General features: G+C 48.6%; 1 protein-coding gene across 30 annotated transcripts in view; it reads right to left on the bottom strand.

Annotated features, from left to right (window-relative positions):
* The window catches only part of Lrrfip1 (LRR binding FLII interacting protein 1), a 136,245-nt gene that overhangs the window by 27,726 nt on the left and 82,210 nt on the right, over positions 1-26,309 (bottom strand). For 9 of the 30 annotated variants that reach the window (XM_037210118.1, XM_037210116.1, XM_037210093.1 and 6 more), the window contains 12 exons: positions 26,012-26,059; positions 24,547-24,591; positions 23,937-23,987; positions 20,942-20,980; positions 17,935-17,994; positions 15,381-15,452; positions 13,785-13,862; positions 12,131-12,178; positions 10,971-11,036; positions 9,059-9,136; positions 1,015-1,050; positions 146-271 (listed from right to left, as the gene is read on the bottom strand). In XM_037210118.1, the coding sequence (XP_037066013.1) occupies positions 146-271; positions 1,015-1,050; positions 9,059-9,136; positions 10,971-11,036; positions 12,131-12,178; positions 13,785-13,862; positions 15,381-15,452; positions 17,935-17,994; positions 20,942-20,980; positions 23,937-23,987; positions 24,547-24,591; positions 26,012-26,059 (747 nt within the window). The remainder of the gene's footprint in view (positions 1-145; positions 272-1,014; positions 1,051-9,058; positions 9,137-10,970; positions 11,037-12,130; positions 12,179-13,784; positions 13,863-15,380; positions 15,453-17,934; positions 17,995-20,941; positions 20,981-23,936; positions 23,988-24,546; positions 24,592-26,011; positions 26,060-26,309) is intronic. The other 21 variants (XM_028880371.2, XM_037210119.1, XM_037210112.1 and 18 more) reach the window with 14 other exon arrangements.

Raw genomic sequence — 26,309 nt, 5'->3', positions numbered from 1 at the left:
GGGCCAGTGTTAGGAGAAAGCCATGTTTTCAGGCAGACAGAGGAATGGGATTGATCTCAAACCTCACAAACTGAAGCCCTAAATATGAAGACTCATCAGTTTTCCAAGGGGCTCTGTTAAGTCACAAATGAGAACAGTGTCTTACCTTAATTTCCCTAATGGACGCCTCGGTGTCCATGGAGATGGAGGTATCTCCACTTCCTCTCCGCGAGGAAGTCCCACCCAGAGAAGCCAGCGTGGCAGCAGACAAGCTGGGCATGTTACGGGACCCCTGGAAGGAGGGAAGATCAAATGTGATTCAGGAAAACCAAAATTACCAACAAGCCTAACATTTCAAAGCCTTTTCTTTCCTGTGTCCTTTTTAGCTTTCACAGATGATCATTTCTTGTGTGTAAGTGTGTGTGTGAGATATGTGCGTGTGTAGGTAACAGTGTGGAGGCCACAGGAGGCTGCCAAATATCCTATCACTCTCCACTGAATTTCCTTAAGATGGGGTCTCTCACTGAGCCAGAAACACACCAGTTTGTCTAGACTAGATGGCCAGCCACAGTACTGGGGTTACAGGTATATGTGAACACACCCAGTTTTTTATATGTGTGCTAGGGATTTGAACTCAGGTCTTCATGTCTTAACCACTGAGCCATCTCCCTGGCCTCAGCACATCTTTTCTTTAACTTAGCTTCTTCTATACTGGACCATCTCCCACGGGCTTCTGGCCAGTGTTAAAAAGGCTCATTCAGAGATGTTTCATGGGGGTTTGGGGTTTGTGTACTTAGCAGTGAGCTATTCTCTGACCCTCGGGTTTCAACACTTCATGCCTAACCCCTTTGGAGATATGACGTCATGCTGTGTGGCCCTGGACCCCTTTGGAGATATGACATCACACTGTGTGGCCCACTTAGCAGCTCCGTCAGTCACTTACTTTTTATTAAACACCAAGTCACTGAGTTCAGTGTCACCCAGGACCCTCTAGGTTAATAACTAACCCGAGACAGGCTTGCAGAAATCCCTTACCTTCTCAGTGAAGTCTTTGTCTGGTCTTTCTTCAACCTGTGGAAGAAATGGACAACCGTCAAATATTTCAAAGCACTGAATTGGTCCTATGAACTCTGGAGTATGATGCTCGAAAGAAAAAGGAAAGGGAAAAGGAAAAAAACGAAAACAACAAAACATTAGGTTGTGCTATAATTTAAAAACTAAAAGCAACAACAACAAAACCTAAGACTTTGGCTTTCCCATCTCTCCTGTGTGGAAGTCTCTTTCCTCTCCTCAGAGGGACGCCTCAGTGCGACTCAGAGCAGCCTATGAGGCTGAGAGCAGGTGTGCATTGGTGCTGAGCCCCAGGGGAGACACCTGGGGTAGAAGGGCGTGTCTTGGGGACGAAGGCTGAAACAGGTGTAAGAACTGTTCCTTCCTTTCTCAACATCTAAAATGAGATCAAGTTTTGCCCCTGGCCCTCTGGGAAGTCACACAGGTTCAGTGCTGGGCCACCATCAGCAACCATGCTTCCCACCTCAGTCCCAAGTGCTGTTTCCCACAGCTTAGGAGTTCTTAACTTTGATCCCAAGAGCATTCACCAAAAATGTCAGTGACAAACACACATCATATCTCAGATTCACAGATCTGAGTGGCATGGGACACTGTGGGCACCTGTGCAGGTTTACAATGGATGGTCCTGAAGTCACCACCATGCTCTGAGGTCATAGCTCACAGACAATATGAGCAGAGAGGAAACGGTCACTAGGCATAAGACATTCACCTCCACTGTCCATTTCTTTTCTCCGTGTGTCGAATCTAACCAGTCTATGGAAAGGACTCAGAAGTCCTGATGCTCAGACCCCGTGGACCCCCTCACTGCTGGCCATTGCTGACGTGCAGGATAATCACCAGATGTTGTACATTTCCAGATGTGTAATTCACACTGACTTAACTGTACACTGTGGGGTGCTAAGGCAGGCCCCAATGGAGATGGTTTTATCTCACTGTCTACAGAGTTGGAGAGCCCTGCTCCATTTTCCTTGGGTGTGAATGTAAGTGTGTTCATGAGCATGTGTGTGCACGTGAAGACCAGAATCTGACATACAGTGTCTTCTTCATCTCCCCACCTTATTGTTTGAGACAGGGTCTCTCACTGAACCTGGGCTTGCTCATTCAGTGGCTGGCCAGCAGCCTAGGGCTCCTCTTGTGTCCACCTCCCCAGCCTGGGATAACAGGCATGAACCGCAGTGCCTGGATTTTTACATGGGTGCTAGGGATCTGAAAATTCAGGTCATCATGGCGAGCTCTTTACCGACGGAGCCCTCAGCCACTCTGAGTTTCCAGGATGATTTTGGCAGGAAATTATGTTCATTCTATTTGGGAATAGAAGTATTTCTGAAATACTGTTCTGATGAACATTTTGGGCAGCTAAAGAGAAGTAAGGTAGCTGGCACCTACTCTCCTGAGGGATCAATTTATTAACTCCCTTGGGCCCAAAGCCTCATTCTTTAGATGAGTTGGTCTGCAGATGAATATCAATGAGCCCAAAGGAGAGATAGGATACACAGGTCCAGCTCTGCAGCTCTGGGGATGGAACCAATGCCTGGTGTATGGCAGGTCACCACTGTACCACCAAGCCCCACCCGGCCCCCAAAGTCCAGATCTGCAGACTCAGGCTTTCACCTAGAAGGCTGCTGGCTTTTCACTCCTTGGTTAAATACTGTTTTCTCGCCGGGCGGTGGTGGCGGCGCACGCCTTTAATCCCAGCACTCGGGAGGCAGAGGCAGGTGGATCTCTGTGAGTTCGAGGCCAGCCTGGTCTACAGAGCGAGTTCCAGGAAAGGCGCAAAGCTACACAGAGAAACCCTGTCTCGAAAAACCAAAAATAAATAAATAAATAAATAAATAAATAAATAAAATAAAATACTGTTTTCTCCTGGTCATTGTCAATAAATATTGTATAGAAAAGATGGAGCTCAGATAGCCAAATGATCGCAAAGATCTATGTCCGCAAGCGAAGGGGCTTTCACTAGGAACGGGTACACATATTGCTTTTATAATTCACAAAACATCTAACCAGAAAGACAAAAATTCCAAACCATAGCTTGGCCAGGTGCAGCAGTGAATACCTTTAACCTGCCCTCCTCCTTCCCCCCCCCCCCACAGGAGGCAGAGGCAGAGGCAGGTGGATTTCTGTGAGTCTAAAGTCAGCCTGGTATATGGGGTTAGTTCCAGTCCATCTTGAGTTACATGGCCTCAAAAAAATCCAATAAAACACAAAGCATAGTTTGCTTCTTCCATAGTTAAAAAGTCTCTTCTCTAAAATATATGATGAATGGAAAATATGAAAAATTGGGGAGTGGGCTGAGGCCATGCAGAGAAAAATTAAAAACTGCTCTCTCAATACAGAGACATGAAATGTGCCCTGCAGCACGTGATTTTGTTTTCAAATTGACAAGGTACATTTATAGTCCAGGCTTTTTGAAACAGGCAGCTGCTGGGGCCCCTTGGGATGTGACGAGGGCCCCCAGAGGTGCTGTTCCCACTGACTCCACTAGATGGCAGCCTGGCCAGGTCTGCCTATGGTCAGGTCTGCCTATGGTCAGGCCCAGAAAGGAGCCAACAGACAGCTGCAGTCTTTTCACAAAGCCTCTGACACAAAGGGACAGATAAGTAAACCAGAAGCTATCCTTCACTCTGATAGAGAACATGCCACTGTCCCTCTGAAAATAATATACAGGAAACAATACACTTCCATGGCTGTGGCATGACCCGCTGTGAAGGTTGCCATGGAGACAAGGCCACTAGAGGTGGACACAGCAGGCACATGGACAAGCCCCTAGACCTATAAACACTGGCCTTCCCTTCATGGAAAGAGCAAGGGTACCAGGAATCTTGCGACCTACTGAGTTTTTGGTTTTTTTTTTTTTTTAATTTCCATTCCCCAGCACTCAGTATTTCAGATTAATGTCACACTAACAGAATTCTAAATGATACATGCTAGTCTTTTATAATTACCACTGACTGTATTCAAAGGCATCTTCCAAAATCTAATGGAGCCAGGGGTGGTGGCACATGCCTGTAATTCTGGTACTTGAGCGGCTGAGCCAGGAGGATTGCCATGAGTTTGAGGCCACGCTGGGCTACAGGGTAAGAATTTGTCTCAATTTTAAATTTTTTTTTTCCTCCTGAAAAAAGTCCCCTCTCAGAAACGTCTGTGAGAGCACAGGTCATGGCAGCTCCTCCTTCCCTTCCAAAAGCGAGTCCTTCAGGACAAGTCCTTCAGGAGGACAATGGATGTGAGTTCCACCCACGCCACCTCATCAGGTTTCTTAGGAAGATCACATGATGAGGTTTTAAACACCCATTGCACGTCACCGTCCCTCCGCTGGCCCATTCGAAGACAAAGAGACCCAAGCAAGATCTGGCCCAAGAGAGAACCCAGCCTCACGGTCCCAACTCCCAGACGGGCCACAGCAGACACTGGAAAGCCAACAGGGTCCCTGAAACAATGTCACTGCTATGACATTTGTAAAACAAGTGACACAGCCAGCAGCACCCAGGGAACACCCACTTAAGGGCCGCGTCCCTTCCAGTGTCAGTGACAGTGGCGCTTCCCGTCAGGGTGGGAATTTTTGGCTTTATTACTTATTATTTATTCATATGTGGAGAAGTCAGGGGACAACTTGTAGGACTCGGGTCTCTCCTTCTATGTGTCTTTGGGATCCAACTCGCATCATCAGGCTTGGCAGCAAGTGCCTTCAGCCGCTCAGCCACCTCCCTGGCCCTAATCAAATTTTTGAGACAGAGTTTATGTAGCTGAGAGTAGCCTGGGATTCACTAGGTTTAAATCGTGATGCGCCTTTCTCAGCCTCTCTAGTACTGGGAGTACAGTCACGTGTCACCACGCTTGGTGAATCGTTGGTTTTAAATCTACTCTTGTACCCATAGATGCGGGCTTGCTCTCCACCTGGCTCCTGCCTCGCCTCACATCAGGTGAGTCACAAGGGTCTTTGTTTTCGAATGCAAATAGGCAAACAGCTGTGCTCAGCACTTTTCAATGAATACAGGGGACAACAGGAGCCCTGGCTGCATTCAAGACATTCCTGAAGGATGTTGCGGAACCAGGCTCTCCTGGATTCCAGCGGGCTGTGAGACTTAGTCCAGGGAGATGCCCTAGATGTCACCTGGCTCTGCTTGAGTGTGGTTTAAGCCTAGATCTTCAACTCCAGATGCCACCTTTTTCTAAACACCTGCCTTCACAGCTGTGCAGCCGATGTTTATGTTATTTATTTGATGAACATCTTCTGGCCCAGTCTGTGTTATCTCATGAAGGGCAAGGGCAGGTAGGTCTATATTGCCTAACAGTGTAGACTCATGACCAGAATATTCTAGGTGCCTAATTAACACTGGGTGAACTAGAACCTCTTTAAGGAGAAGATTCTGGGCGTAAAAGAGAGAAAGAAAACATGGTTCAGTGTGTGTGTGAGTGTGTGTGTGTGTGTGTGTGTGTGTCCCCTACGTTTTTCTTTCTGTGGCTTTTCAACCAAAAGCAACTTGGAGAGGAAGGGCTTACTTTGGCTCACACTCTCCCATTGAGGGAAGTCCAGGTAGGAACCCGGAGGTAGGCACCATGTCTAGCTTTCTTATAAAACCCAGGACTGTCTAGGAATGGTACTGCCCACAGTGGGCTGGGCCCTCCTACAGCAGTTAAGAGAATTCTCTTATGGGCGTGTCCACACGCCAACATGATAAAGACAATTACTCACCTTTTCAGGTGATTCAGGCTGTGTTGACAGTTAACACTAATTAGGACTGGTGATGGACAGGTGGAATGGATGTGGGGGATAGGGATTGTGGGAGTGAAGAGGAGGGGGTGGGGAGTGGTGTTAGAATGAGGGGGAACATGGCCATCTGCCACCTGCATTGGGACTGATGCCTCCTCCCCAAGCTTTTGGTCTTGACCCTTGCAATAATCTATGGACGTGGAGGCACGTTCATGTTCTTAAAGGGGAATGGACGACCACTTCCTTTGTTCTGGTGGCTTTTGCTCTTCGGCGGCAACCCCTGCCCCCAACCTGTAGTACCGCCTCGCTTCCCGTCTGACAGATGTGAGATGCAGAGCCTTGAGTTGCCGCAGCAGCTGACTTCTGTATTTTCTTCTCGCCCCTGGTGAAGTACTAGGTCAGGGGTATTTTCCAAGAACCAATATGGACACTAACAACTGTGTCATAATGTGGCTGAGGCAGCAAGAGCCAAGCAGTGGCAAATTATGCCTTCAGGGGGCTGTTCCTTCCAGCTTTAGCTCAAGGAGTTTATATGTCTGCCCACACGTCTCGAGCCAGCAGTGGGAGCTGTGGCATGTGAACCCCATCTTATAACTCCTGCCTTACTGTCCACCCTGCTCTATGTGCCTCCCACAGAGGCTAGAGGGAGGGTCACTGTAGTCCTTGTTTGTCCCAAGGGCAGAGGGTGTCAAACCCAGCATCCTGGTGCCTAAAGAGGCATAAAGAACACTATGCTTTTCTGTGTCCCGGGGCTATTACTCCACGGGAGGGTGGGTGTGTGATTTGGGCTGGCTGTCAAGAGAAATGTCTGTGAGTGAGTACAGACTTGCTGATGGGAAGAAGCCCAGAAGTTTGTGTTTGGACTTGTGGGTCTTCCTGCCTGAGAGGGAGGAGGAGGGACCTGGCAAAGGCCACTGACCCTCCCACTGACAGAAGAATCTCCTGGGACTACCCTATGTTTAGAGTATCGCTGAACCTGAGAATCACACAGAGGTTCCTTGGTCAGCGGACCTGGCTGATGTGAGGTGACAGGATAAGTCGAGAGGCCAGTCTGTGTTCCACACATCTTTGCTCTGACCTTTGCTCACTAAATGAGACAACAGAAAACAATGATCGATGGACTTTTGGGGCAATGACCAGGTTACTAGGAGGAAAAAATGTCTACTGATTATTCCTGCAATGGACTTATCGGGGGGTGCCCACACCCCAAAGAGATCACTTCCTTTGCCTCACAGGCTGCACAGATGTGCAATGCACCTCTGTGCAAAAACAACAACCAAACTTGTTTCATGTATGTAAACTTTCCAAAGATCTAGAAACACACACACACACACACACACACAGAGAGAGAGAGAGAGAGAGAGAGAGAGAGAGAGAGAGAGAGAGAGAGAAAGGAGCGGCATCCGACTTTAGTCTTTCCAATCACAGTAACCACGAATGCTGTCATAACATGACTTCATTGGTATACTTAAATAAAGCCAAGGGCCATGCCTAGTGATGACAAATAATGCTTTGCCACTCCGGGGTTAAGTTGCTCAGGCAGCGGGGGTGGGGGATGGTATGGGGGTTGTTGGAAATCTTTGAAAGTAAAAGCTGCAGACTTCTTCTCTTGGTTGCAAACTCTCCACTTACTCCTCAAGTGCACACTCGATTATTATGCACAAGGAAGAGGATTCTGCACTAACTTGCCATGGGAAAAAATTTATTCCTAATAATTTGAAGGCTCCTCATGGATTAGTTTGTATGTGTTATAGCGCCACAGAGCCTGAGGTGCTCATGACAGCCATTCCAATTTAAAGGAAAGACACATAGTGGGATGGGGGAGGGGCACCAGGCCACTGAACTGACTCAGTGGAGAGGCTCATAGCTGCAAGGGATCCCACTGGCTCCTCCAGGGGAAGCTGCTTCAGGTAGGAAGCCTCACAATGAACCCATCTGTGTAAGTGGTGTGTCTTGGCTCCTCTGCATTCTGTGGTAGCAGGGACCAATCCTGGGCAATACAGGGTTGGAGAACTGAGTCCCAAACTGTGTATTTATGTCTGGGAGTTTTCCTGTGAGCTGATCAAAGGAGACTGGCCTGGACTGTTTGCACTTTCCACCCACGGCGTTCCAAGTGTGGGCCTCCGCCCACCCTCTTGCTACAGCCTGGGCGTGTCTCCCCACTCCAGCCCCAACTGTGCAGTCAGGTGTGGTGCTATCTATACACCCGAAACCCCAGCACTTGGGATGTGGAAGCAAGAGGATTAGGAGTTATCTTCAACTACATAGTGAGTTCAAGGCCATCTGGGGCTATGAGACACAAGGGGGCTGGGGGATGGCTCAGTTGGTAAAGTACTTGCTCTGCAGGCTTGATGAGGACCTGAGTTTGATCCCTAGCATCCATGTTTAAACAAACAAACAAACAAACAAACAAACACAAAGCTGGCCTGGTGGTGTGCACCTGTAGTCCTAGCACTGAGGCAGGAGGATTCTGGGTGTTTGCTGGACTAGCCAGCTCAGTCACAGCAGCAAAAACCAGTGAGAGGCTCTGTCTCATAATATTTAGGCAGACAACAATAGAGGAAGTCAGCAGATATACCCCCTCCACACACACAAACAAAATAAAACAGCTTCTTATTTAGATAATGATAAAGTAGCCTCAAAGACAGCCACAGATTGATTGGGTGAAACCGTCAAGCTGTGTAGGACCTGATGTCGGGGCCTTGGCTCCTCCCGCCATGTCTGGCATGTGGTGAGCCACAAATAGAGCAGGGCCCTGGTGACAGCGTCTATGCAGTTTTTGAGCAGATGTGACAACAGGTGACCTAAGAACTGATAGTGGCGAGGCATTTACAGGCCCATACTTGACTTTAAAGCTCGTCTGGTAACCGGCACAGTTTAAAGGCAACGTTAAGTCAAGCCCTCACAATTTTAAATTGTAAAATACAGCCCATCCACACACGTGGCTGCAGTTTTCACCCCCCGAATGGACTTTTCCCTCTCAAGTCTCATTTCTAAGCACCGCTAATGACTCCTGTTCTGTTCTGGTCCTTCAGAAGTTGAGCAGTGTACCCCTGACACAACCCAACAGTGTCTTCAAAACTCAAAACCTTTTCCCAATCCCATTTTTACTAAAACCTGAAATAAAGTGAGAGGCTTCAAGCTTCACCCCACACTGGCTTTCAAAGACAGGGACCATTTCTAAGGGACAGAAAGGTGAAGGATAAGGGGTGGGAGGCCAGGGGGAAAGGACAGGGAGGCAGAGGAGAAGGGGGAAGGAAGCTGAAGGGTGGCAGGGCCAGGAAGCAGACTTACCACAGGGCTGGCCCGCGCCGAGCTGGCCCTAGAGGAGGCCCGGGAGCTGGAGTTGAGGTGGCCGCTGTACTCTGAGGGCTACGATGGAGCCGCCACAGGATGCAGAGATAGAAACAGAGGAACAGGGTCAGCAGAGCAACAAGGAGAGGGAAAGCCACTGAGACCGCGCTTCGGTTAGTGTGGAGGTCAGCCACACTCACGCACAGCGGGGAGGAAAGAAGGGTTAGGGTTAGGGAGCAAACAGGGCTTAGAAAAGGAGTCAACATCTACCAGGGAGAAAACACAGCTGCATTTCCCACAGGGTGCAGCTAGCTGCAGGAGAACGCCAGGCATCGCTCAACTTCCGTGTGCATCCCGTCTCCTGCGCTCACCTCCTGGGTCTGTGGTGGCAGGTCGTGACATCCTGCGCTGCCTTCAGCTGCATCCCAGCTCAGAAACTAGCTAGGAGGCGGGCTGGCATTTCTGAAGAGGAAGTATGGCTTTACTGCCACCCTTTCCAGGTAGACACTGGAGGGCCTGTCTTCTGGGTGTGCCTGTCTAGTTGTCTGTTCAAGCTTTCTAACTCCTGATGAAGGAGGATGACAGCCCCTGCCTGGGCTGTAGCCTCTAAACTTTGGTTTGTATTCAGCCGCCTGCCCTGGGACAAATGCTAGACGGACCTCTGGGTCGAGAGCCTTCCAAGCGTCATCACCACTGTAAACTGTAAGGACTCTGGATCTTCAGGGGCGCTATGATGCCATCTAAAGTATCGTCTCTGTCTTCCCACCAGAGAGCCGGCCCCAGTGAGCGGATAAGGCCTGGCACACTTCAGAAACACTTGCTGAATGAAAGAAGAAACGACTCCAGCTCTTCGCTAGCAATGGTCGGAGGGACCGTGCCTCATGCTGCTTCCTGCCCAGTCCCAGGCTCCTGGGTCAGAACACGTCTCAGACCAGCTGGCCTGACCTGACCCTCCTGAAAACCAGCAGCTATATCATGTTTCCCAGGCCCCACGTGACGGCTCATGTCCAGAAGTCACTGAGGGTTAAACAAAAGCTCTGTGTGCTTTAAAGGGCTGTGGCCAGCATGGTCAGGCCCGTGGAGGCATTCCAACTACATTTCTTCCCTGGATAAAGACATGCTTACACTCAGGTGTGGGGCATCCAGAGGCATAAGGACCAGGTCATGTCGCTTAAGGACCCTTAGTCAGAGCAGTTCTCTGACCAGCTGGACTGCGTTGACCCTTTGGAAGAGACGCATTTACGTCATCAGGCCTCAAGTGTCACCTGTGCCAGGGAGTCAAGTGGCCCATGGGTAGCTAATGTAAGTCAGAAGGCTCTGAGTTTGAATCACACCTCCATTTCATTGGCCATGAGAAGACTGAGAAACAGAAGCTAGGTCAGGCCCACACAGACGTGCCCACCATGAAGAAGAGAATGTCTGTAGGACCTGTCTCTGATCTCACTTCCTGCTAGAGACAGTCCTCCTGGATCTCTTGCTCAGATGGGTAGAAACTCCTTCCAGAGGGTCAAGACTGGGTTGCTACACACAACTACGAGCTGTCTCAGGGTCGTCAGGGGACAGTGGCAAGGCCTGCAAAGTGGGACCAGCGTTGTCATAGCAACCCTGGGGGTCTGTCCAACTCCTCCCACCCCTTCTCCTTCCTCAAGTTGAGAAATTCATTACTTGTTCCATTACTCGGGAGTTGCAGGGACTGAAGTGGACAAAACCCAACTGTGACCTCAGTACGAACTGATGAGTGAGGACATGAAATTAACAAGCAAAGATTTCCTGATTCCATCATCCATGACCTTTATCACAAAGGAAAACACAGACGACGTTTCCTCCTGTGACATCAGTCACCATCCAGCAAACACCCCTGGGTCATGCAGCATACAGTGAGGCATGATGGGAAACATGAAAAGCGCCTTACAGCTCGGGAACCACAGGCGCTTCCCCTCCGAGCTCCATAGAGGCTACTCTCATCCAGCATGGACGCCTGCGACAAGAACAGACGGTCAGGGCAGGAGATGCACTCTTTTTTAAAGGATCACACAGAAAACACTGAAAGGTCAGGTTAGGAAGAGTGACATGTGCCAGGGAGAGGTTCTGGAAAACACCATGCAGGCTCCACATCACCCTCTTCAGCTCCTCAGAGAGCCACAGAGAACAAAAAGGTGCAGAAGTCAGAAGAGAGATGTTTAAGTTACTGTCAGTTGGCATGCATTTTCACGAAAGCATTGGAGACTGTTATTCTGAAAAACATCCCACATGAGAATTGTCAATCAAGATTGAAAATTGGCAAGCAACTCAAACATCCTGAAGTTCGTCAAAGCATCCTCATACGCCCTGTTTACACAATTATTCTTGTGTGAAGCGGCTTTGGAATAAAACATTACGGTAATTTTCATTTTGATGTTGGATATTTTATAACTCTTCAGAAGTTGCTACACAGAAAACAGTATTTGATTACCTTGAAAACTGTATGCAATTAATCATAGAGAAAGATGTTTACCAAAACTCAGGCAGTGATGTCAAACTCTGTCCCATTTAAAGACAGCTGAATTTTCCTTATTCCTCTTCGGAGAGTACTGGCTAGGTTAGCCAGTATACGTACCTAACCCCGAGTGTGCAATGTGGTGGAAATTCACAGTTATCAATACAGTAACTTTGAAAACCTAGTTTTCTGCAGAATGTAAGAACCTACATTTAAAACGGGGAAATTTCCAAAATTATATAGTCATATGGAAATTTCCAGAGTACTATGGCAACATGGCTCAGAGTCTGTTACAGCTGTCAGCACACTCAGGAGCCAATCTGTCTTTCTGCCAACAGGTAAATGTTGTCACTGTTCCTTCCTAACAACTTTAAACAAGTCTTCCGAGAGATGGAACAGGGCGACAGCTGTTGTCAGCCGTCAGGGAAGAGAAAGCGCGGATCTGACTAAAGGGGACCGGCGGAGACCACAGAGCGTGGGTAAGCTGTGAGCCAAGTGCCGCTTCCCCGGCAGGGCAGGAAATGGGGCTCAGGGCGGCAGAGCATGTGCAACAGGCAGAGGGGAGCATGCACGGCAGGGGTGGGGAGCACACGCACCCGGAAACTCCCTGCAGGCCGGGGGGCAGCACTGCACAGGAAGGCGGACTGCGGGAGGAAAGCAAAGGGCAGGCTTTAGACCTTGGGAAAACAGCGCCGGACAGCAGCATTAGGGCAGCCACACCATGCCGTCCGCCTCTGGTAACTAAGTAACTATGATACAATGGTTAGAAGAAAAAGCCAAAGCTAAGGGATTGTGTTTTCAGGGGACTGGACATATGGAAATCCAAAATTTACAGGAAAGATAAATGATACAATTTCTAACTTTAAAACCACAAACTCCCTCAGCATCTCTGGAATGGGGCTATTGTTTTTCAGTCATTCCTTTTCAGATGTTGCTGGAAGAAGACCTGACGCAAAGCCAATAGATGGACATAGTCCCCGGGCTAGGGGACTATGTCAAGGCCACCCAGGCATCGCATAGCTCAACCTCGTATCTAGGGTTCAGCATTCCTGGGTTCAACCAACCAAGGATCAAAAATATCTGAAAAAACAAAACAAAACAAAACAAAAAACCCAACGTGCACTGAACATGGGCAGATTCTGCCTGCATCATTCTCTGAACACAGTGCACCAACTATTCCGCAACATTTACATACTAGACACCATGAGTAAGCTGGAGATGACTTAAAGTTCATAGGCGGATGTGCTGACATGATGTAAATGCCACATCACTTTATCTGAGGGGCTTGAGTCCATTTGGATTCTGACACCAAGGAGGACCTTGAACCATCCCCTCGGGTACAGAAAACTACAGAGAGAATAAATATATCAGGATACGACTGCTTCTATCAGGGTCACAGCAGCCGTCAAGATACAAAAGGGTGTAAGTAAAGGAGCTAGCTGCTCAGGGCTGGCATTCCCAGAAGCCCAAGGGACACATACTTAGAATACAGAGTTGCACAGAGCTCTGGGGGTTGTGCTGGGATGCAGAGGCAGCTCTCTGAGGTGCAGGACCTCGCTACAGAGATGGGTCCGGACTGGGTACAGACCCGAGGCACAGGGCACAGGAGAGTGCAGGGAAGGAGGCAGGGACAAGGGACAGGCCTTCCAGCAGCTGAATCTGCCCACAGAGGAGACAGCCAACCTCCAAAGGAGCGTGTGCACTGGGATTTCTAACGTGATACCCTTATGCTGCAACAGAACTTGCCAGCCCAGAGCAACAAAGGCCCATTTTGGCTGGCCCTGAACCTCAATCTTGTGAAAACAGGAAAGAGGCAGCGTCAAAGAAATGCTCAGTTCTGTCTACTTCTCCAAGATGCAGGAGGCAATGTGCACAGAGACCTTGTAGGTTGTTTCCTGGACACGTTTACAAAAGAAAAAAAAATTTTTAAAAGCAAATTGGAACCCCAAATGGGGGAACAATTGCTGGAAATGGAGAAACCCAAGAGACCAATTTTTCTGAACTTGAGGGTTGTTTTGTTTTGTTTTTGAGTATACATTTCACAGAACCCTCCTTCCCCTAAAGTCTCTTTTTCCATATTAGGTCCTAAATTACATTTTTAGGAGATTGAGGAAAGTCTCAGCAAGCTAGCCAAGCCATTCCAAACAGCCCCGAGCCTGGCCTTGTTGACCGCACACTGGAGAGGTTGAGGTGCCCTCTAAGTGCACCAGCCACAAAGCGCTTTGCAGAGGAAAGGGCAGAGGAACAGACCCGGGTTCCATTCTGGGAAGACAGGGGCTTGGAAGCAAGGCCACTGCTGGGAAGGCCGAGGTTGGAGCCAAAGTGTCCCTGCAATGAAAGAAAACAGTCAAGTGGGGTCAGGTGGGTGGGGAGGTGTGAAATCACTCCATCTCACGGGTGGATTAGGGCTGGAGACACACGGAAAACAGCCTGATTCTATCAGAGCATCAGCACGTGCTCGCTGGGCAGGAGGGAAAGAGAGTTAGGGGACAGGCGCCCATTAGTGCACAGAACCAGAATCACACACACACATACACACACACACACACACACACACACACACACACACACACACACACGGAGAGGGGGTTGATTTTAACCAATAACAAGATCTAGTGGTTTTAGTCTTTGTAATTGGACTTCTAAATTTACAGGGGCCCCAGCTTCTGCTTAGGAATAGCTATTTCGCCAGGATGGTCTCCGGTCTCACCCCCCTGGTTGGACATTACATTGTAAGAATGAATCAGGCAGGCACACACTGACAGGCCGAATATCCCAAGATCCAGTCTGGAGAACGGTGTTTTATATCTGAAGAGGCCAGCTCTAATTCTGACCTTTAACTCTTAGGGTGCAGATTCCTTCTGTTAAATTTAGAGTTGAGTTGGACATGGGCTCTGTTTCAGCTGGGTATTGCCTTTAATTCATTAGGGACTTTCGTCTCCTTTTTACTTTTTTAATTTAATAAGATTTATTTTATGTGTTTGAGGGTTTTGCACGAATATATGAAAGTGCAGTGTGTGTGCCTGGTCTATGTAGAGGCTAGATGAAGGCTCTGGATTCTCTGAAATAGTTACAGATGGTTGGGAGCTGCCATGTGGGTCCTGGGAACCGAACCCAGGTCCCCTGCAAGAGCAGCCAGTGCTCTTAACCACTGAGCCATCTCCCCAGCTCCTTCTGTTTGTTCTTTAAGGTTTACATCCATTCTGATGACAGTGCTGGGGAAAGAAGTCTCATTTTCATCCCATTGACTGTGATACTGGGGCCCAGTGGTGAAGACTCAGGGGTACCCATCCTGCGGCTTATGTGGGCCCACTCAGTTCTCCACCTACCCAAACCGGTTCCCTGGCTTGGTTAGTGGATGAACCTTAACTAAGACATGCCAGTCCCAGCTGGTAGGACTCTTCAATAAACAGAAATCACCTGCCAGGTCAATGCACATGAGTGTACACAGAGAGCTAGACTGGACTGGATTTTCATGCCAAGGCCACACCATTCCTGACAAAGTACCACAAAGTGTACAGCGCCTAGAGAGTATCATCGTTTTCAGAAAGAAGGTGAGAAGATCCAGGCTTTTAATGTTTCCCCCTTTGGATCAGACAATATACACAAGCATGCCATTGGTTCACTCATGGTAGTTGGCTGCATGTGACAATTTATGTTAAACACAGGACAGTGGTGAGTCTGAACGAAGTAGCACATGTTAATTACTCCTCTTAGAACATCCATTCCAAGTGGAAACTTGTAAAATAGGCCGGGGGAGAAGAAGGGATCCCACACACAAGGGTGCATGCTACAAAACCTGCAGTTTCTGTAGAGAGGATGGGAAAGATTTAAATGGGAACCAACCAACTTCTCCTCCCTGGAGGACGACAAAGCGGAGAATCTGCCATCGCCGCCGCCGCCACTGTAGCTGGAATTCTGAACACCAGAAAAGGAGAGTTTAAGCGGTGAGTGCTTCCTTTTCCTGCCCATTCACAAGGCAGGCACAGGCACACCAGTGCTAGGACCCAGGAACCCAGGTTCACCTAAAGATTTTTTTTTTTTCAAGACAGGGTTTCTCTGTGTAGTTTTGGTGCCTGTCCTGGATCTTGCTCTGTAGACCAAGCTGGCCTCGAACTCACAGAGATCCATCTGGCTCTGCCTCCCGAGTGCTGGGATTAAAGGTGTGTGCCACCACCAGCAGCCCAGCAGAATTTTTTTATTGTAAAAATACCACTAATGGGCTGGCAAAGACAGTTCAGTGGTAAAGGTGCTTGTGCACAAGCCTGGTGACCTTAGTTTCATCCTTGGAACCCATGCAAAAGTGACTCCACCGCCACCTGGCTCATCTGAAGTATTTGCAGCATAAATTCTTATCAAGTGAGTCTAGATGCCTTAGATGGGAGCCTTTTGCTTGCACATCTCAGACTTAAATGTGAGCCTTTCACATCTCAGAGCTAGATGTCTTAGATGTGAGCCTTCCGAGTCTCAGAGCTCTGCCCCCATGAAGCTGAGTGCTCTATTATTAGCCAGTTGCTTCCTGACTCAACTCTCCTCTCTGCATATCTCCTGAGGTAATTAAAATTCTTTCTATTGCAATAACTTCAGCCTTTCTCCAGCCTAGCCCAGCACCTAGATGCAGAGAGGCACGGGGAGGCTGAGAGCCAGCTTCCACCTCTGCAACGGAGGCAGTTCCATCGAGCATGCGCGGGCATCGAGCATGCATGCGCTGTAGAGCGTCAGGTCAAAGAGACTGTGGGAGAGGTGACATCGCACGGGAGGTGACACAAGATCAAGTCACCAAGCGGGGAGGAGACGGACATTCCCAAGCTCTTACCAGACAGGGGTCTGGTTCATTCACACCTGCGAAGCTCCTCTATCCCGTCTACTCTTTCCTCCAGAGTGCCCCACATGTTTTGTTTCTTAAGTGTGACTTAGATGAAGGTTATTTTGTTCTTCAGTCATGTGACTCTCCCTGACTACTTGCTAGACCGATTGTACATCCAGTTTCACTCCGTGAGCCGTTTTATAATCAGTATTTGACTTGTAGAGGCATTGCCGAAACCCTAACTAAATCATGAAGGGCATTTGTACTGGACGTAGGTGTGCCGCAGCCTGATGTCACAGATGGGTTGATGAGTTCACATCACATGTGTAGACAGGAGTGTTAACACTGAAGGAAGTTGGCTCTAAGAACTCCCAAATAACTTCAGTTATAGCAAAACCGGGGTGTGTGTGTGTGTGTGTGTGTGTGTGTGTGTGTGTGTGTGTGTGTGTGTGTGTGTGCACAGCCGGTCAACGTTGGGAAACATTGCAGCTCTTATCACTAATGCTGGTGGCCAGCTCTGCAGGCTCTGGCCAGCTCTGCAGGCTCGCTGGGCACAGTTGGTTGACACCACTGAAGGACATGCACAGGGCAGTGACTGCAGGCTTCTGTCCCTGGAGTGCTGAGCGGCCTTAAAGACTCGGCGGGTGTCAGTGTGAAGGTGACAGAAGATCTCAACTAGGAGGTCTCTGGAGTCTGGAGCTAGAGAAGCTTAAGAGGGGTCATAGAAAAAGCACAGGTAACTCTAAACAGGTTCGAGAAGGCTCAAGCAACCTGTTCGGCCAGTTTGGGAAAGCCGAAACTGTTGGCTCAGTGTGTGTGTGTGTGTGTGTGTGTTCTGAAGCCTGGAAAAATGGAATTGAAGTGACTAAATGCTATCTTAATATAATTAAAATAGATTAAATTTTACACAAGAAACTTATTACCAGGAGGGGGAAAATGACATTAAGGACAGGAAGGTATTAGGTCGTTTAACTCAAGATTAATCTGTTTGGAGCAGGAGGCTTAATTAATTTGTGTCCAATTTAACCTTCTGAGATGTCCGACAGCTACAGCCTTGACAGACCCCAGACCTTGCCCAGGCTCTGGCCCTCTCTCTGTCTCTTATGTACTGCTCTGGCTTCTTCGCTCGCATGCCTGCCTCTCACCCTCCACACGAGCCCTGGAGACGGCAGAATTCTGCTCTCTTCCCTTCCTTCTCCTCGTCGGAGAAGTCCAGGCTCTCACACGTGCATCTTTAAGATAAAGATTAACGCTGCCCGCTTAAAATTCGGAGAACTAAAAATGGTGGGCTTCCGTCCATGTGAGAGCCGACTCACCCACAGACACACACGTGAGGGCAATAAACAGTGGACAAGCTAATTCTGCTCTCTGGGTATTTTTAGGAATGCTTATCAGCCTTTTAACATCTAGAATCCGAATCATGCTAAGAATGTTTGAACACTAACATTCTGAGAATGTTAGAGTGTGCTATTGGGGGGCAAAAAGGAGCCAGGGTAATACAAAAAGAGCAAAGTAACTAAATTGAGCAATATCATTTAGACACGTTGAAGCAGCATCCCGAGAGCACGTGCCATGCATGGTTGCTGTACTAACCCTGCCAGATCTTCTACTTAGGGACTGGGATCCGGAATAGTCTCCATCATAACCGTTAGTCTGTTTCAACAAAGAGAGAAGAGGTCACATCAGTGGAAAGAACAGCACAGGTACAAACCAGAGAGCCACAGTTATCCACGAATACGCCGAGCCTTCTCTGCAGCCAAGGGAAGGAAGCAGAAAACCTGGCCACCCCCAAACTGCCAGCATGCTCCTACCCCACTGCAACTCAGAAAAAGCCCGTCAAACATGGCGCCAGTGGCATTCCCTCCTGTGAGTGAGGCACATGGCCTGATGTAGCTGCTTTTCTGGGCAGTTTTTATGGTGCGCGCGCGCGCGCGCGTGTGTGTGTGTGTGTGTGTGTGTGTGTGTGTGTGTAATCTTGTGTCCAATCTTAGGATTACTGCTGCAGAAACTCTAGATTTCAAGAAGGCTGAACGCCAGGCCAGAGGGTAGTGACCCGCCCGGGTCAGTTAGACCAGATATGTAGCTCTAATGAAGCTGTGCCCCTAAGATTTGGAATAGGGTTTATGTAACCTGTAACTAGTCCTATAACATGTAACCTATTTGCTAGTCCAGGAGGAAGGAGTAGGAAGCCTTCGGTAGTCACCTTTCAATCACCCACTCTTCCAATTTTGTTTTTCTAGATAAGACGGGAATATAAACTTAATGATGTTATCATTTGTCCTCTAGGAAGAAACCAAACCAAATCATGCAGAAGGCTGGACACACTGAAGGTTTGCCTGGCTCCCTTGCTCCCCCTAAGCCAAGGCAGGGCCATCTAAAAGTGCTCCGCTGCAGCTATAGGGAACGGTCTACTTCACTGCAGAAAGGAACGATGTATGAGGAATTGGCTCTTGGTTCAAGGTAAGGACCACCAGAGACCGAAGCAGCTTCAAAGGCGGGAAAAGGCAGAGTGGCCTGACATCTGGTCAAGATAGAAAGGGATTTATCTGTCTCGAGCCTGAGAAGCTCTAACTGTGAATGCAAGGTCTGCCCTGTGCCTTAGGCAGGCTATTCAATCCACCTGCACGTTCACAGCCATGGTAGTATACACAGCAATGAACAAATTACAAGGCCATGGTGAGGGGCACGGGAGTGTCGGTGAGCCTCCTGGATGCCCACATTAGCCTCTGGAGGCACCTGATGGTCACACCAGTGGGTAGGAGGCTTGGCTTTGGAAGGGCTTGGCACTGGGGGATCCTCACTCCAGGGTAGCAGGGCCATGCTTAGCCCGTACTGGATAGTCACGACATTGATGTAGGATAAATAACTGACGGGCAGACTTTAACTCCAGAGTTATAGAACCCTCATTATAAACTATATGCTTACTTTTGCTGCAACTCAAAAAAAAAATATTCAAAGTTTCTAAGTGAAACAGGAACATGTAAAAAGCCTTCCACATGAAATCTGAAAACCACAAGAAGCCATAAAACCCTTCTGAAATGTGTTTAATGTGAAACACATTTGGAGGCAGAATGGACTGCTGCCACGCAGCTCCAAAGCACGGGTACTCTCAGCCTGGCTGTGTGGTGCCAGCTGTCAGCCTTTCTGATGGACAATGTTTGCTGTCTGTTTCTCCGTGTAAGTCACAGGGCACATTCAGAGGTCATTAAAATGGGAAACAAAACAAGAAAGGTTAGCTGAAACTTGGGAGCAGCATACTTGACGCATTCAAATTAATTTTAAAAAAGAAAAGGCATAGGCCAGGCGGTGGTGGTGCACACCTTTAATCCCAACACTCGGGAGAGAGAGGCAGGCATCGGATCTCTGTGAGTTCGAGGCACGCCTGATCCACAGAGCGAGTTCCAGGACAGCTAGGGCTACATAAAGAAACCCTGTCTCAAAACAAAACAAAACAAAAGCAAAAAAAGAAAAAGACACTCTGAAATGAAATCCAAAATGCCCCTGGCCACTGCTAAAATTCACATGTAGCCCAAGGACCAGCCCCCGAAATTGAGTTTAAAAAACAAAGGATGATGTCTGGAAATGGTTCAAATGCGTTTGGTTCCTTACAGGTCTGAAGAACTGCTGGTTCCACCGTATGAGCGTGGCAGTGCTCTGTGGATGGGGAACAGGCACTGTTGGGCACACCCTGCATCTCAGGCCTTGTCCTGCGCTTCCTCCTTGCAGCCCTGCCTCACCAGGCTAGGACGGTTGCAGTAGCTCGGTGTGTGAGATGGGGTGAGAGTTAACATGCTCAGATCTGTGGGGACCCTGGGGGATCAAACATGCTCAGCCGACATGTGGCACTATTTATTAATGATTGCCACTAAACATAAAAGTAAATTTTCCAGATAATTTTGAAATGGACAATACATGAAGTCCAGGGGCTCTGGGATTTAAAAAAAAAATACACCTGTGAAGTCCCAGAGACGAGGCTACAGATTTGCAAAACCCACTGGAGAATTCTTTTGGGTGTAAACTGTCCACATTTCCAGAGCACAGAAGGCATTGGGACTCTCAGATAGAAGACATTTCCAGGGCTTTTTTTTTTTTTTTTTTTTTTTTTTTTTTTTTTTTTTTTTTTTTTTTTGTCGCTGGAACTGGAGTCTTCCTCAAAGGTTATTTTCCCAGCAAAAGAGCCAGCTGGTACTATCAACTATCAATTCGAATGGTTACAGATCAGGAAAATAATTTCTTAAGTCAAATGAACTCTTCACACTTAAGTCTTTTAAAGGACACAGAGAGGCCCTGGGAATTCTTGGTCTGGTGGGTCCTTTGAAGAACCCATGGTGGGTGGCCAACAGCCAGTACTCAGCACCCACTAGTGAGTGGGACCCAGGTACTGCGGTCCAGGCTTTAAGGTCCCATCCACAGGCCAGGAGGCAGGGGGAGGAGGATGACTCATTCTAGAGGAAGCCGAGCTCTCCTGACCTCATAGTGCCCTGGGGGAAGACTGGCAGATGCACTTTGGAAAAGCACCCAGCAAGTTAGTAAAAAACAGCATGGCTATCATCTGTCACTGCACACAGAGTCACACAGCAAAACTATCTGACCACCTCACCCAGGCATAGGGACTCCCGTACTCCGGCTCAGGCAGGGCCTGTTGGCAGAAGGTGGAAGAGGAAAATAGAATTGGAGTGCCAGAGGTAAGTCAGAGCTAAGCAAACACAGAGGCAAAACCAGGCAACCTTTAAAATCTTAACAGAAACACATTTCCCATGACTCCTAACGTCTTACTTAAAAGAGATACATTTATCAGAATGATAGCCATCATCAAATCCAAGAACATCAAACTGCTTCTACGCACCAGTTGTTTAGTTCACGAAACGCAAAACCGTTTGGATCTTACTCCCTTCTTGACATAGATAGGATCTAATTAAATTAGGGAAAGGTCTAGAGATGTACCATTGCCAGATTTTAAATAAAGATAATTGAAACCTTACGATAACCCCCAATCTTGATTTCCCCAGGGGACCATGCATGCTGATCCCAGGATGTATGCCTTCAGGGCTTATCATCATTGCCAAGGCAATAGAGAAGGCAAGTTCGGGGAGTTGAGAAAGAAACCATCTTAGGAATTTGCAAAGTAAAGGCTTCAGAATATTCAGATATGTTAAGCGGCATCATCTGGCCTCCATGGACACAGAGTGAGATGTGAGTCCACTCAGCAGGGTTGCCAGATGTCCTTCGTAGCTGTGCCAACCAGCAGGGGACAGAGTTTTGGGCACCTGACAGGTGTGAAAGTCTCTCGGGGATCAGGAGCTGGCACTGTCACTGTGGCCTCAAATGGGCCCCTAAATGCTCTACGCTTGTTCCACACCAATAAGAACAGAAGGTTTGACTCTTATTTCCAGGACCCCAGCTCTCAAATCTGGATTTCTTTTTTTAAAGATTCTAGTTCTTTGAAAAAAACAAACTAGTTTTTGGGGTGGTGGCATGTGCCACAGTGTAAGTGAAACTCAGAGGACAACTTTCAGAAATCAGCTCTCACTTTCCACCATGTGGGTCCCAGGGATTGAACTCAGGTCGTCAGGCCTGGTGGCACAGGCCTTTAGTTTCTAAAGTACACTATGGGAGAGTCGTGTAGCACACAGAGGCTGACAGTGAAATTCACTGACTTCCTCCCATCCTCCTCTTCAGCTTCCTAACCGTGGACCTCCTCTGTGAAACTTCAGAGCTTAGAACAGATACACTGGAATCTGACAGAGACGTCCTGCATGGAGACTCAATTCACTAGAGGCTAATGTGGAAGGTGGATGGATACTACAACATTTATGAATGTTGAAACTATGGTAAACTCTTTGGAGCCAGGGCATGTCCCCCCCACCCCCAAGAATCTTAAGATGGTGAAATTCCTCCCTGGGGAACCCTAGGGACCACAGGTCTGAAGATGACACATTGTCCCAGAGATCTGGCTTCTGCCTCCCTCTCCTGCCTGTTCCGTCTCCCATCCCTGTTCTTCGGCTTCCTTCCTGCCATTTCTGGGAAAAGCCCTCTTGCAAAGCCACCATGGGGAGGCTACATCCAAGGGTCAGCTCTCGGTTCTGTCCTGCCGAGTCCCTCCCTCACCCCAACTCTTCTTCCTCCCCTTGGTTTCAAGGGCTGGACCTTTGACACCGCCCACGGCTGCAATGCCTGGGCCTGGCCACAGATGTTGCAAGTTGAGCTTGTCCTTGTATTCTGCTTGCATAAATCTTGCTTCCTCTAAAGCAGATCGTGCCTGAGGGGCCTGTGAGGAAGTCACAGCTGCATCATGAAAGACACTCAGCAGAAACTTCCCAGCAGCAAGGTGTCACTTCACATGTCACATGTCCAGCAAAGCCACTCAGGCTCTGCTCTTAGTGCTAGGATGGCCGGGACAGTGGTGGTGGCGTTATGGTTTATACCCCAAGGGAAGCACACACCGGGGTGCGTGTTTAGTCAAGGGGTAATACTGTGTGACGTAACTGTCACGGCAATGGTAAGCCAACCCTCAGTTCTATAAAGTCCCTTAGCAAACCAGAGTGGCTGCTGCTGGGACACCTAGTTATTGGAGTAGCGAGATCCCAGGTCAGCCCTGCAGCCAATCGAATGGACACGCTTACTAAGCTAAAACCCAAGCATTCTGCTTCGTTTCCCAGAGCGCACACACTTTCTTCTAAGGGGGCTACAAAGGCTGTATTTATTAGCCAGCCACAAAGCTGCCAATGAAGAGCTTGTCATTCAATAGCAGAGCACTCACAGAGTTTGGGTGAAGTTCTGGAAGATCCAGTCCCTACCACTGCCGAGAAGAGCCTTCATCGGAACTGGCTGGAAGGCTCGGGATGGTGAAGGTCACAGCCTTCTCTCCAGGGAGCCTCCCGCGGTGGCAGAAAAATCGTAAGTAACTTATGGCTACTTTTGGGTGTGTTTTCACACACGTAATGTATGTGGAAGCTAGTGAACAACCCTAAATGTCGTTCCCCAGGAATGCCCTCTATCTTTTTTTTTTTTTTTGAGACATGTCTCTCACTGGCCTGGAACTTACTAAGTAAGGCTAAACTAGGTAGCCAGTCAGCGTCACTAATTGCCCCCCAGAACTGGGATTATAAGCGCACACCACCACACATGGCTTTCTTCACACGAGTTGTGGGGATGGAACTCGGGTCCTCGTTGACTACCTGAACGACTTCCCCAGTCCAGCCGACAGCTGGTGTAACCAAGGCTGGCTTTCCTGGGGAGTGTGTAGGAAAGGGGGCATGCCATGTGCCTGCAATGCCATGTGTCTTCATATTCTAGGCCATCAAACCAGCAACTCTGGGACAATCTACACGTTCTGTAGTTTCATGTTGTGAAAAATTATTAAAAAAAAAAAAACGATGCCGTCCACTCTTTGGGCACTCACAAGTAACACCCCACCCTCTCCCCAGGCCAGCCCGGCTGGCCCTTGGTTAACTTATACACAAGCATTTCGTCAGTTAGCTGGGGACCAGCAGAGGAGAGGGGTGATAACCTAAGGACTGAAAGCAGAGGTGGGAAGCCAAAGGCCCTCGCCCACGCGTGGTGTGCCATGCAGAAGCAATCATGCCGTTACTGACCCGTAGGCTGCCGCGACTACCCACTGACAAACGCTCGTCTTCATCAGAAGCCTAGTGAGAGACAGGAGGAGGATACAACCGTGAACTGGACTGGGAAGAACCTGCTGACCCGACTCCACAGCAGCGGGTGGACCAGCCACCCCGAGAGCTCAGAGGAGGCGAGCCTAGGCTCTCAGTATGCCTGTTTGCCTGAGACTGTTTGTGGAAACACAGTGTGTCACAGGTAACTTTTAAGGAGGGTTATTAATAAGCCTCAATGATTATAAAAATTACTTATGGACATTTAACAGCAACAATAAGCATTCACACTGTTGTGAATAATATATGAATAATAATATTTAAACATTTCCAAACAGGGCCGGAGTAGTGGTAGAGTACCTAAACTTGCATGAGACCTTGGGTTCAATATCCAGTTTTTTAAAAATCCCAAACACAATTTCTTTACATAATTTAGCCCCAAATGCTGAAGGCTGAGTTACGGTCTTTATTCAGGTAAAGACAGCATATCAACAATGGCAACTCTCTCTAGCACTGTATCCATTTCAGCCACTAGAGGAACAGATCAGGCTCCGCCAAGTCGTCCCTGGCAGAGAAGGAGCGTGGTACTGACCGATGGGTTTCTCCGGAATCTACGAGAGTAGCGCTCGCTGTCTTCCTACCGAAGCAAAGGGAATGGCAGAGAGAGGTTAGACAAAGCAAGGCCGAGTCCTTAGAAACCCCAGAAGGTCCCGCTGCCCCAGAATCCAGCATTTCTGATCTACACGGCAAATCAGCATTTTCTCTGCTTTCGTTTAAAAGGTCTAAGTAAAGGACCGTGGGAAGAGCTCCGTGGGAGAGGTCCTTAGGAACACACCTCACTGGCATAGTTCGTGGCTTTAAAAGCAGTGACAAGCGCTGGAGCAGAGAAGAAGCCTTGCTTTCTTTGTAACCCCATAATCTGGTTTCCCATCAACTCCCTTCCCATTCGGACTGACTCCTCCGGGAAGTGATTTCCCCAGAGAACCCCAATGTGGATGCCACCCAGCTTGCTCTGTGGGCTCCAGGACAAACAGGTTTTTGCATGGTTGTCTCTGGAGCGGGAGTGGGAGGCATGGAGTTGCTCACAATTGACTAGCAGCTTTTCATTCTTTCCAAGTGGCCATCTTTTCACTGTCCTTAAGATCTGACGAGAAGACACATACCTCAGGGGATGTACCAGTGATAGTTGACACAGGCTGACCATGGTGAGTTTTTCAATAGCTATTTATATCACATATAGCATCTAAGATGGTAGAGACGGCCTTGATCTCCCTCAAGCTGTTTAATGGTGAGGAGGCTTGGTGAGGACATTTCCAGGTCTCCAATGCCAAAAGCATTCGTCAAAGTCCAGGACAGCAGCCAGGACATGAAGAGGCGGGTGTCTTAATAAGACTAAAGCTTTGCTCTGGGATCACTGGAAAGCACCAGAGGGTGCCCTGCCCAGAGCCTTGCCACATGGGCACCTCTCCTGAGAGGCCTGGGGCAGGTAGACTCTCTGGGGTTGAGCTAGTCCTTGGCTGCCCTGGGAAGGCAGACAGATTTCTTAAAGAAAACAGGTAGAAAGGGAGGAAGGGATTTTTCTCAAGAGTAAGGGTTTCCATGGGCACAGAGGAGCCAATAGCGAGAATGAGTGAGGAGAGTGTGTAGTTTGGGGATGGGGTGGGGGTGGGTGGGTGATAGGGCAGCTGGTTGTCCATGAAGGAGGCAAACAGTCTGGGGCTTCTCTGGTTCTAACCAGAACAGCGAGATGTTCTGATGATAACATGAGGTTCTCTGGAAAGTTCTTGCACAAGGGCACATGTCTAGCCCGTCCCTGGGGATCTTCTGATGCAGAGAACTGGGGGAGCCCGCAGACATCAGCAGTCCCCTTCTGCAGTGGGACAGGTCACATGCCTGACCAGGCCGTTTCTAACAACACCACACCAGATGCAGAAATGCCCTCGAGAAGACCTCTGAGGATCAAATTACAGCGCAAGAGGAATCTACTGGCATAATTAAACTGCAGTCAGAATTAAATTATAAATCATTTAAGTCTAAAAATTATATTCAAGGCCTACCATCCACTGCTCGATGTCGCCCCATTTTGTATCCAGCCCATAATATTTCTAGACAGAAGGGAAAGAAAATTAGGCAAGAAGTAAATAATAAGGGCATAATAAGGAACTGTCCCGCCATGCCCTCCCGCCCGCCTGCAATCACTTTTGGGGGTAGCATGCCAGGCGCAGTGGCCGCGGAACTGGGGTCTGCAGAGAAGCCATTTCCTGAGCCTTGATGCAGCGGCCTGAGATGAGGCCTCCTTCCCTGCAGGCCCCCCCAGAGCCCAGAGCAAAACACTCATAAGGCGGGGTGGCCTCC

This window comes from Peromyscus leucopus, chromosome 13 (assembly GCF_004664715.2).
Source record: "Peromyscus leucopus breed LL Stock chromosome 13, UCI_PerLeu_2.1, whole genome shotgun sequence".
Lineage (NCBI taxonomy): Eukaryota > Metazoa > Chordata > Mammalia > Rodentia > Cricetidae > Peromyscus > Peromyscus leucopus.
This window is presented reverse-complemented; position numbering and strand designations above follow the sequence as displayed.